The sequence below is a fragment of the Notamacropus eugenii genome, chromosome 2 (assembly GCF_028372415.1).
Source record: "Notamacropus eugenii isolate mMacEug1 chromosome 2, mMacEug1.pri_v2, whole genome shotgun sequence".
NCBI classification, from domain to species: Eukaryota; Metazoa; Chordata; class Mammalia; order Diprotodontia; family Macropodidae; genus Notamacropus; species Notamacropus eugenii.
In genome coordinates this window covers 471,770,328-471,782,645 of record NC_092873.1, presented here as the reverse complement: position 1 = coordinate 471,782,645, position 12,318 = coordinate 471,770,328, and the positions used below count along the sequence as shown (strand labels likewise).

Genomic DNA, 12,318 nt, shown 5'->3' with positions numbered 1-12,318 from the left:
GCCAAGGGCTTTCTGCCCCGCTGCTTCTGCACTGACTAGCTGTGCTGGTTCCTTCTCGTATTCCTTAGCAGAGGTTCCCTCAATCTTCCCTGGCTCAAATGCCCAAGTCCCCCTACTATCCTGGGGGTGAAAGTTCCTGTGACTGAGGCTTAGGCAGCGTCTCAAACCAGTTAACCCCAGGACTTGCCACTTGTTATTAAAACAGGGTCCTGGAGGTGTTTACTCTTCACGGGGACCAAACTTGGTCCTGGGATTTTTCTTCTGATCTTCACAAATTGTCCCAGGAAGATCCAGGTTGTGTCCCTACTCTTATTTATCTCCTCTCACATGTTTTTCTCCTTATGGTGCTATTTAAACTCTTCTGTGGGGGAAAATCTTGTTGGAATTTTCTGACCTACTCTGCCATCTTCCCAGAATTCTCTTGAGACTGAATTTTTAAAAGATCTTGTCACACTGAAATAACGGGTTAAACTTAATGAGAGGAAGCGTGTAGAAATAAATGTAACATCTACCACTTGAGTTAAAAAGCTGAAGTTCACCATGTGGGAAACATAGAAGGAGTTCTGTTTCCACAGGGTTAAGTGATCAGAGTTGTGACCTAGCACGGTCAGATTAAAGGTCAGAAACTTATGCAGGCTTGACAAGCTGTTTGAGGGGAAGCCTATCAGAGAGGAGAACATGAAGTGACCTGGTCAGAAGGTCTCACCTGGCCAATAGATCGTGTGGCGCGAAGGTCAAACCTGGTCTGAACCAACTGTAGCCTGTAGTCTTCCTGTAGCCTGACTTGGGAGCTGCCCGTCCATTCAGGGGGAATGAACGTGGAATTAATAAAAGCGCTCCTGATTTCACAACAAGTATTGTTCTTTGTTTAAGGTGAGCATGTTTCTCACAGTTGGGGGCTTGTTGGGCTCATTTCTCACAACCATTACAAGCTAGGGAAGAGATGGAGAGGGGCCACAAATCAAGACTGTGACACGGCAGTCAATAAAGCCACTTTGATTGTAGGCTGAATTTAGCCAGGTCAAGCCAGCAAGCTTTTTTTAAGCACTCACTGTGTTTCAGGCACCATGGACTCATTAGCAGATGTGTTGTTCATTTGTTTCAGTTGTCTGACTCTTTGTGACCCCATTTGGGGTTTTCTTGGCAAAAATACTAGAGTACTTTGCCATTTCCTTCTCCAGCTTATTTTACAGATGAGAAACTGAGATAAACAAGGTTAAGAGACTTAGCCAGGCTCGCACAGCTAGTAAGTGTCTAAGGGTGGATTTGAACTCAGGTCTATTTGACTCCAGGCCTGTTGCTGTATCCACTGTACCACCCCCAACAGATGTACTGAGCCCTAATTTTAAAAAGCCCTAATTTAGTGTCCAAAACATGGAGATTTTAGTTCCATTTTTATTTATTTTGATTAGCTCACATGTAGAGTATTTTGTCCAACTTTAGGTGCCCTCATTTTAGAAAGGATACTGATGAACAGGAGGGTAAAAGGCAAGGGCACAAGAACAGAGAAAGATGCCACATTAGTACTGACTTAAGGAACTGGGAATTTTTAACTGAAGTAGGAGAAAAATCTAGAGACTTGAAATTGTTTTCCAATATTTGAAGAAAAATAGCCGTGTAAAAGAATAATTAGTCTTTTTTAACTTGGAGCTAAAGGGTTGAGTTTGGAGTGGTGGGTCTAAACAGCAGCTACCTCAAAGTGGGCAGCTACGTCTGTGGTAGGAAAGAAGTCTCTCCCACCTCTGGCTGGAGGTGCTTCATCATCACAGGCTGCACAACTTGTCAGGAACGGGCAAGTCTCATGGCCAGATTGGACATTTCTAACCAAAGTCCTTTCTCACTCTGAGATCCCCAGAGTCAGTATCAATTCTCTGTTTTGTTATGCTAGTGCAAGTTGTTGCCTCTGACATCCAGAGCATTATTTATTCCCCCACTTTACGTGATATGTTTTGACTTCAGGAGATCTCAAAGAACTTGGAGCGGGATTGTGGGGGCTCTATTGTTGGCTCACCTCAGTCATCACATGATGAGCTGTACTTTGAGGCAATCATTTCATTTGGAGCAATTAATTATAGGAGTTCCTTGGTGCACAATCTTTGCCACATCTTGACCGAATTTCAAAGCAGAAGAATTCTTACGTGTTGAGGAGGTATTTCTGCATCCACTTAGGCCCTGGGCTTGTCAGTAGGAGGATGAGGCCTTTCATAAAAAGCTTGCATGTTTAAAGCAATTCTCCTTTTCTTTCTTTAATCTTCAACTTTTGGAAGTGAGACATACTTTTTTATTCTTATCTCTTCTTTGTATTCTCTGCTTACCCCTGAAGTGAAGGATGCGCTCAATTCCACATTTTATGTTTTCCATTTCTGATAAAGGACAGTTGTCTTTCACATCTATGTTGTGTAGCTAGGTGGCACAATGGGTAGAGCTCAGGAAGACTTGAGATCAAATCTGGCCTTAGATATTTACTAGCTGTGTGACTCTGGACAATTTGCTTAACTTTTGCCCACCTCAGTTTTTTCAGCTGTGAAATAAGGATAATAACAGCATCTACCTCCCAAAGTAGTAGTGAGGTTGAAAGAAGATGGTTGTAAAGTGCTGCAAACCTTAAAGCATTGTATAAAATCTAGTCGTCATCATCATCATCAATCTGCTGACCAGCACAGCCATTTTTACCATATGGGTTAAAGATCATAACAGTATACTGTAAAGTTATTGGTTCCTTATAAATCTAGAGTTCATAACCTGGAGTCTATGGATAGATTGCAGTGTGTCTGAGAATTTGAATGGGAAAAAATTGCATCTTTATTTTCATTAATCTCAAAATTAAATTTAGCATTTCCTTTAGTTATTTAAAAACATTAGTCTGAGAATGGGTCCCCAGGTTTCATAGACTAGCTGAAGGGTTTATGACCCCCAAAAGATCAGGAATTTCTACTTTAGATGAAAACTTTAAGCACTCGCCATAAGTGTATGGTTCTCAAAACTTATCTGTTCTACAAGAGGACTTTTGCAATATCCCCTCCCTCCAGTCTGCCCTCTATGTTAAAAATAAAAGGGCAAGAATTACACCTTGCTGATAAGGGAATGTAAGATAATAAGGGATAGTAGCATCTGTTCTCTTTCTAATCTAAAATACAATTATGATTTTATATGGTTGTGCTACATAGGATGAAGGAAAGATAATTATGTAGAAAAGTAGGCTGAGAGGTTGAAATATGGCAGAGAATAATATCTTGCCTTCAAGATATCTCTTCCTGTATTACTTACTGGCAGTGCAGACTCATCTTCAAAATGAAGCTCTTTATCTTGCCTGAGAATCCTGCTCCTCTTTCTGACTTGACTGCTTCTCTCAGTGGCACCGTCTTATTACCTAAACCAGGGGTGGGGAAGCTGTGACCTTGAGGCTGCATGTGGCCCTCTAGGTCCTCAACTGTAGCCCTTTGAGTGAATCCAAACTTGACAGAGCAAATCCTGTCTGGCCTCGAGGTTACAAATTCCCTACCTCTGCTCTAGGTTCAAAATGTTAGAATTTTCTTTAACTCTCCCTCTTCTTCCTTTCTTATATCAATTCATCAGTGACCAGTTACTGGAAATTCTATCTTTGAATTATCTTTTTCATCTGTCTCCTCTTCTCTATTCCCATTGCCACACACTCCTCATTCCCATGCCCTCCTACTAGACTGCCCCACCCCTTATGCTTTTCCCCACTTTAATACTTCTGAGAAACTAATCTTTACTATGCATAGATCATAACTTGTAATGCTTCTGTTAAAAACAACAACCAAAAAAAATTCATTCCCTTTGATTACTAAATAAATTTCCAGTTTCTTTACCTGGCATTCAAAGCCTTCCATCGTCTTGCACCATGATAACTTTACAACCTTAGTTCTTAGTTGTTCCCTGCTGTCCTCTCTATGCTGTACAGAAACTGCATTGTAAAATGCACTGTAAAATGCCAAGGACTGAGTCTTTACTATAGACTGTTAGGAAGGTGTCCTGGGACAATGTTTTTTTGAATTCAATGTTTTGTTGAGCAAAAAAATATAGGGTGGTATGCTCTCATCTAAAACTCCCACCTTAATAGCCTTTTTGGAAATCCATATTTTAGAACTACTAGACAGTAAGTCAACAAACGCTCCTTTTCATATGGCATTTGAACACACCAGTAATTCTTTGCTGAGGCTGACTAAGTTTTATTTAAAATACTCGAATTTTTATGTGCAGAGTCCCATCAGCTCCTCAAGATTACCTTAAAATTTTTCTCTCCTTGAAGGAATTCAGGGCATACACAATAAAGTAAAAATGTAATATGTTTTTGAGTTCAGATGTTGTTACAAGAAGAAACTTTTAGGGTGGAAACATTTTTTATTATTTAGGGATCTGCTTTTAATTAATTTGAGGAAAGTTCCTGAATGTTCCCATCCTTGTATTCTAGGTTGACAAGGAGAGGGGCAGACTTTTATGCATTCCCTCCTTTAAGACAAAGCAAAAACCCTTAGGACTTCACCTCCAAATATGAAGGAAATTCACTGTTTTATAATATTTTCTTAACAGATTTATTGGAGGTAATATATTTGATGTAATAATCAGGCTATCCCTGAACTTAACATCTTAAAATTGAGTAGTGATTTTCTTCAATAGTTATTCTGCATGCATTCTGACCTTTCCTAGATCTAATGAATCAGAAACTTAGAGTTGGTAAGGACCAACGCTGAAGGTTACATGTAGGTCAGCCACTAACTAAATTGTGAATCCCTTCTGCAGCACCCCTGGACATAGTGGCGGTCCATCTCCCTTTTCAAAATCTCAAGTGTCTGAGAATTCATGATACTCTGAAGTAGTCTGTTCGGTTTTTGGACATTGTATGTTCAAAATTTCCCTTCCTGTAACTTCTACTTAATGATCTGTGTTGTTCTCTTTCTGACCAAGCAGAACAAATCTATCCCTCTTTCCTATGGCAGTTCTTCAAATGTGACTCTAAAATGATGTTAATATTTGTGAATTTGTGAGCATTGAATTATTCAGAACTCATTTTGAGTGACTCATGATTTCTTTTTTTTTTTTTTTTGGATAAAACTCAAACCTTTGTAAATTAATAATACAGTACCACTTCTTTTAACCAATATTATCAAAAGATGTATTCCACAAAAGTAGATTTTCCAAATGCTCATTTAAGGACTCTCCCAATTATTTTAGGAATTTTAATAGAAATACTTATGAAGTGTGCACTTTATTGCCTTCTTAGATGAGAGACATTCCAGCTGCTACATCATTTCCCTAAGAAGGTACCAATCAGAAGAAGGCCTTCCCCTGGCACATTGAGAAGCTCTTTTACTGAAGAATATGGATGACAATGTCACATTGAACTATGGAGGATTTTACTCTGCACCTGTGGGAGAAATAGGGATAAAATCTCAGTTATAACATAGTGATGGCCTAAGGAACTTTTGGTGATGTGTAGTAGAAAGAGACTTGTGTTTGTATTTCGGCTCTGACACGAAATGTGTGTCCTAGTGCGTGTGTGTAGTACATAACTTCTTTGAGGCTCAGTTTTCTCATCTGTAAAATAGGAGGCATATTTGCAGCCCTCCTTCCCTGGTTTGTTATAAGAAACTGGCTTTATAAGCCTTCGAATGCTGAACACATGAGCTATTATTATTTATCCAACATTTAATGCTTGTTCTAAAGTTCTAGAATGTGCTTTTTATATTGTTTCTATCTCCTCCCTTATGAAATTTAACGTTTTACTCCTGGCAGTCTGCCTGCCTCAAAAGGCATTTCTTTCCTCATCTTTCCACCCGTGTTCTTTTTTAATTTACTATGGCCTGGGAAACCACATATCCATAATTGCATATGAAATAAAAGTCGATAGACTCTTAAGTGAGGGTCAGTGTTAGGTGGTAAAATGTACAAGCATTTAGTTCTTGTTTGTGTTCTGGAAATGTAGTAGATTTGTCATAAGCATTTGTTGATTTGACTTTACCTGGTTGAGGGATGCTCAGAAGTCTAACCTCTAGATAAATAAGTTGTTGCTATAGGAGTCCGATAGGGAAATAGTTTGGCTGAGATTGACTTAAAAGATTTTTGTTGTTAAGTTGTTTCAGTCTGCCCTACTCTTCATGACCTCATTTAGGGTTTTCTTGGCAAAGATGCTGCAGTGGTTTTCCATTTCCTTCTCCAGCTCATTTTACAGATAAGAAAATGAAGCAAACAAGGTTAAGTGACTTGCCCAGAACTAACAAGTATCTGAGGGTAGATTTGAACTCAGGATGATGAAGCTTCCTTACTTCAAACCCAGTGCTCTATCCACTGTGCCATCTGGGTACCCTGATCTTAAAAGAAAGAATGTGCTGGAGAACTTGCCAGGAAAGAACTTACCAGGAAAGAAAGTCCTGAAGAACTCCATTTTGTTATTTATGGAACTTTCAGGTTGGCTTGGCTTGGTCTAGTCTGTGGCATCACTGGTTTTGTAAATATTTATGTGAACATTCGCTGCCTTGGTTCCCTGATAACCTTAATGTTTCTTCAGACTCCATTGGGCTGTATCGAGACTTTATATTTAGGTCCAGTATGACTTCTTGTGCTTTCCTTTGTTTTTCCCCAAAAGTATGTTGCCGAATTTTAAGATCCTGATTTTATTTAGGAAGCTTTTTTTTTTACATGAAAGATACTAAGGAGGAAGAGAAAAAGATCTGACACATAGTCCAAGTCAGTTCTCTATTACTTTGACAAATTAGGATCTTTTGGATAAATAGTTATGGAGAAGGTGGAAGAATGTTGGATATATCCAAAAAAGATGCTCTCTTCTACAATTAGTCAGCATTTATTAGTTACCTGCTACATGCCATGCACTCTGCCAGGTGCTGGGCACAAGAAAAAAATGAAACTGCCTTTAAAAACGTACATTTTTAGGAGGAGAAAATGTATATAAAATAAGTTTAAGGTCATTTGGGCACTTCTAACGTAGCTTGGAGATGAGGAACAAACGACAGCAATCTCTTCCTTAGATTTTTGTTAACTAGAGACTTCAGTTAAGTGCCCGCATTAAGTCTTCCTTGGCAGGTAGGAATTTTTACCTCATGAATTAGAGGTTAAAAGTTAGTTTACATATTAAAGCTTGATATTTAGAAATATTTCCTTCCAGTTTTTAGGCTTTTCCCCAAATCATTGTGTCGTCCTGGGCAAAACTTTTGTCATGTAGCAGGCTGCTATAAACAACCCCAGAGTTTGATAAAACATGGTGCCTTAGTAGGATAACAGTTTATAAGAAGATGACAGAAAATGTGCTCCTCCCCACCCTTCTATCGATAGATAAATAGATACAGGTATAGATCTTCAGGAAAAGTGAGTGTATCTGTATGTGGGGGTTTAAATTATGAATTTTGTTATTGCTGTTTGGAACTTTAACAAACATGCAAGAAAGATGATTAAAATTAGTAATAAATATGACAATTGTGTTTAGCCCTTCTTTTCTTTTCTTTTTAGGGTCTCAACATAATCTTCCATGTAGCTTTGGCACTCTTAAAGGTAAGTGTGTCTTTGAATTTTAAAACTGTATGGATTTTCTGCCTACCCGTAAGACTAAGATAACCTAATGTGAATTTTATATTCTGTAGCACAAGGTTAAAGAAACAGAGTCCATTTAAAAGCTCAGTAATGTTATTGTTGTTTTCCCTTTGGGATTATTGTTTTATTTGTGAATCAGTTGGAGGTGAGGGTGAGAAGTTCGGGAGTAATGTATGAAATCCTTACTTACATCAGGAGGATAAAGTGTTTCTTTTAATAGTGGTTAGACCTTGTGAGAAAATGATCAAATCTGTGCTGCTTCCAAACAGTGTCACAAAATCATGTCACTAGAGATGACCTGAATATATAATTGAATCATAGAGATGCTTCAGTAGTATCCCAGCTAGCAAGGGGCCTACGACAGTCCAATTTGAAGTTGTTTCCTACTTGCAGAAATAATTAAGAAATATATTAGAATTCAATTATTATTACTTTTTTGAATTTTGTACCAACAAATTCATACAGTGCTAATGTTCTTGCATAAACAAGACATTTGCTATGAGATTAAAGAAAAGAGCCTAAGCAGTCTTTACCTTTCATCATTCTATTATTGGAGTGGCAGCTATGGAACCTTTGAGTCAGAGACACACAATTATCAGTTCTGTGCTGGCAAGTCACTTGATTTCCCTCCACCTCCGTTTCCTTATCTGAAAAATGGGGATAATAGCATCACCTACCTTACAGGGTTGAAAACCTTAAAGTACTGTGTATTTGTTTATCATCCTCATTATCACTGAAGGAGTTTTATTAAAAGGCAAGCTGCTGGTGGCCTCCCAGGCCCCAGTTAGCTGTTCAACCTCATGATATGCAAAAGATATTGGACTTGATATCATGGGAGATCCTTTACAAAGCACCATTGGCACACTTGAAATAAAATAATGGTTTAATGGTAACATTCTCACTAACTTTCTCCTCTCTGTTGAGGACCAGTTTGGAGAGAAGGACTTTTGTGGACCTCTTTACATAAGCATTTTCCATATTATTACTCAGAACTCTACGGTTAGAAGTGATGTGAATGGGGGGTGGAGGAGAATTCAGTGTAAAAATGATAATGTTAGTGGTATTTTTCTCATGTAAAATACTTCATTTCAGAGATCTGGGATTTTGTTACAGGGGATTCTTCTCCCACCAACTGAGACTGTAACCCCTTTTTACAGTTTTACCACTTGGTAGAGCATTTTTGACTAGAAAAGTCATCACCCTGAGACCAACCTAGTGGCCTCTGAATTTAGCTAGGCCAGTCTCTGTGGATGAAAAACATAAACTTAAGTCCTTAGTCCATATTCAGAGTTTCTCCACAGTTTAATAAGACCTGCCGGATCTTGTATTCTGTTGATATATCCTACAACAACCCAAGGTCAACTCCCTGCCACAGTGAGACATCAATGGACTTCAGTGGAAGTCCCTCTAAAATATTAAATATAAAATCATATATGTGTTTCAAAAATTCTTATTACACGAAGCATTTTTCTGATATGAAAATAGTCCTAATTTCTTCTTTTCTTCTAAATATTCCTAGCCTTCCTCCTTTTGGAGGGATGAGAGTTGGGCAGGAAGGTGGGATATATAACTTTTATATACCTTACATACTTAGTGTTGAGTTAAGACTTGAAGGAATAAGAAAAGAATAGGGAATCAGATAGCTAAATGTTAGGAAGACACTTTCTCATTCCTGTTACTAGAGTAGTATAGAGATTAAGAATCCTGGAGTTTATAATAACTGGCATGTGTAGCACTCTGTAGTATTCATTACATAAATTATCTCTTTTGAAAATAACAACCTTGTCAAATGAGGTAGGTGATGTAGGTATTATTACCCCCCATCTCACAGATGAAGAAACTGATTCACCTTGGGCATTTGGATATCTTGCCCATGGCCAGTCCTCACAGTGGGTCAATGGCAGGATTGGAATCTCCATCGGTAGTCCAGCATGCTCTGTTTCATGCTGTGCTTCCTCTCAGAGACGTTCTGCTGAACGCAGAGCCTTAAGGTGGCTCCAGGGTCCTATTCTCAGGAGGCTGGCTGTGGACTTGCCTTCTCCTGCTGGGGAATACAGGGGTGACATTTGTAGGAACGTCAAGAAGTGCACAGCCATTATCCTAGATCTCATGGCCCCATAGAGAAAAAGGAGAAACAAGTACAGAACAAAAGTCCATGTGCAGAATGCCAACATAGGCCATGCATAGAACATGGTATGTGTGGATGTATCTAATATCCACAAGAAATTACCCTGTTACCTTTACTGTAGTTATGAATAGGACTTTTAGAGGAGTCTTTATCTAGCAGTGTGTCTCTCAAATAGCCCACAAACTGTTTCTGAGTGGGTTCAAAGACTGTTTGGATTGTAATGACAGGGTCATTGACTTGGAGCTGCAAAGGACTTCAGAGATCATTTGGTTTAACCCTTTCATTTTTCAGAAGAGGAAACTTTGGCCTACAAGAATGAAATTTTATATTCAAGGTCACACAGCTTGAAAGTGGCACATTTGAGAATTTTCTTTTTAAGTGTCAAAACTTGGGGGTAAAGGATGTTCCTTGCTCATAAGTGGTACAGTGGAGTTCTATTCTATTTTTGTATTTGGGGAGAAACAAATTTCTTGCTAGAGGAAAAAAAGTAGGAATGTTGTTTTCTGATAAGAATGGTTGATTTGGAATAGTATTGTTTAAAGGCACCTACTTTTTGAAAAGTACTTGAATGCCATGTTGCGCATTGAGTCTGTCAAGTAAGGAAGAAGCAATGGAAAAGTGAGTAAGGATGATTCAGTGAAGTAGGTGGCATAAACTGCATTATTTAAGCTATATTAAGTGTCCCCTGGGTGGATTGGATTATATATACCTTACTACTGAGTTTTCCTTTTAAAAGAAAAATAAGAAACTAGGAGTATTTAATTTTTATTTGTTAGATCATTAAATACTACAATCTAATTAACTTCTTAGAGTCACATGTTCATTATGTATCCCATGAGCAATACTTAAATACTTAAGGAGCTGTGCTTATTCAGTTTATATAATCTCTTCACTATTGCGGATCTTCTGTGACATCATAGATTGTTTGGTGAGCTGATGTAACTGAGAACAAAAACGAGGCGTCAGCATTTGGGAACTGCTATTCTGGGAATGAACCTGGTGTCCAAATGTAGTTAATCTAGTCCTCAGACAGCAGATGGAGAACTATTGGTAGACCTGTTCTCAGAGCCTTTCAGGTTGGTAAGACCTGCCAGAAGTTGGGTTCTGCTGGCATAGCCCTTGAGAACATCACCATGTCATCAGGACATCAGAGGACTATTGGTAAGGAATTGTACTATAATGGATTATAAAGTAGGCAAGAGTCACTTGGCCCTGATGTGACCTTGGGCAGGTCATTTAACCTAAGTCTTCTCGTCTGCACAGTAGAGATAATAATATTTCTGCCACATAACTCATAGAGTTATTGTGAGGAAAGTAAGGCATGGGTGTCTTTCAAAGAGAGTGACATGGTGATATCCAGAACCCAAGAGCTTAAAATAAATATACCCATTGTAATATTTGAAAGTCTTGGGGAAATGGAGAGAAATCCAATGAATAAACCTAGAATGGAAAAAGGAATGCTAATTTGGGGGAAAAGCATGCAGCCCTGTTTGGCTAGACAGAGTACCTAAGGAGGATCAGTGTCAAGTGAGTTTGGAAATGTAGACAGAAGCTAGATTACAAAGGATCTGAAATGCTAAGCTGACTTTTTGTTTTGTCTTAAAGCCAATGTCGTTGTTGTGCTTCAGTCATTTAATTGCATCTAACCCTACTGACCACGTTGTCCATAGAGTTTTCTTTACTAAGATACTGAAGTAGTTTCCCGTTTTCTTCTCCAGTGGACTAAGGCAAACAGAGGTTGTGATTTACCTAGAGTCACACAGCTAGTAAGTGTCTAAAGAAAGACTGGAATTCACTTCTTCCTGACTCCAGGCCCAGTGCTCTATCCTTTGAGTCCACCTAACTCTTAATACCCTTGGAGTAGGAAGCCACTGAATATTCTTCAGAAGGGGCTGGGGTGATAACTTTGCTTTATGAATATCAATTTATCAAATGTATGGAGGGTGAATTAAAGACCTGAAGCAGGAAGAGCAGTTGGGAAGATATCTTAGTAATCTTAACAATGCTGAAGACCAGAACTAAGCTGGTGGCCCTGGCATTGGAGAGAAGGGGGTGAATTTGAGAGTTGCTGTGGATGAGTATATACCATACAAATGTGTATATACATATACACACATATATCTTTACTTAGCAAGTAAACTGAGAAATGTTTACTCTTTTTTCCCCTAATATCCTATATAGAAGTGTATAAATCAGAATTCTGTTATACGTTGGTTTATTTATAAAGCTAACATCATCTACCTCTCATAGATGTGACACCTAACTGTTCAGCCCCTAGTATTTCATTTTGTTTCATAAGGTTCTGTTCCTTTGAGCTTCATTTCTTTATATCCCCAGTACCGTTCTTGCCCAGTAGCCTGAATCACGTACTTAGTCATTTGGGGGATCTCAACAGGAGAGGGAAAAAACTGAGGCTCTGACATTTAGTAAAAATGAGGATTACTTTGTTTTTACAACTTCCACAGAATGTGAGTCAGTCTTTCACTTAATTCCAGGGAAATTATATTTTTGCTTATGCAAAAGGATAAGCATTTCTTATTTGTAGCCCCAGCTACTTAGATCCATATATACAAGAAAATCACCTGTTCTTTTCTTTTTTTTTTACTATTTTTTTTTATGTAACT

The 12,318-nt window shown here is 38.4% G+C and overlaps 1 protein-coding gene across 11 annotated transcripts in view; it reads left to right on the top strand.

Moving 5' to 3' along the window:
• RABGAP1L (RAB GTPase activating protein 1 like) overlaps positions 1–12,318 on the top strand; it is a 686,444-nt gene that overhangs the window by 487,934 nt on the left and 186,192 nt on the right. For 10 of the 11 annotated variants that reach the window (XM_072637875.1, XM_072637876.1, XM_072637873.1 and 7 more), the window contains one exon: positions 7,486–7,527. In XM_072637875.1, coding sequence (XP_072493976.1) covers positions 7,486–7,527 — 42 coding nt within the window. Of the gene's footprint in view, positions 1–7,485; positions 7,528–10,526; positions 10,856–12,318 lie in introns of those variants that run through there. The other variant, XM_072637885.1, reaches the window with a different exon arrangement.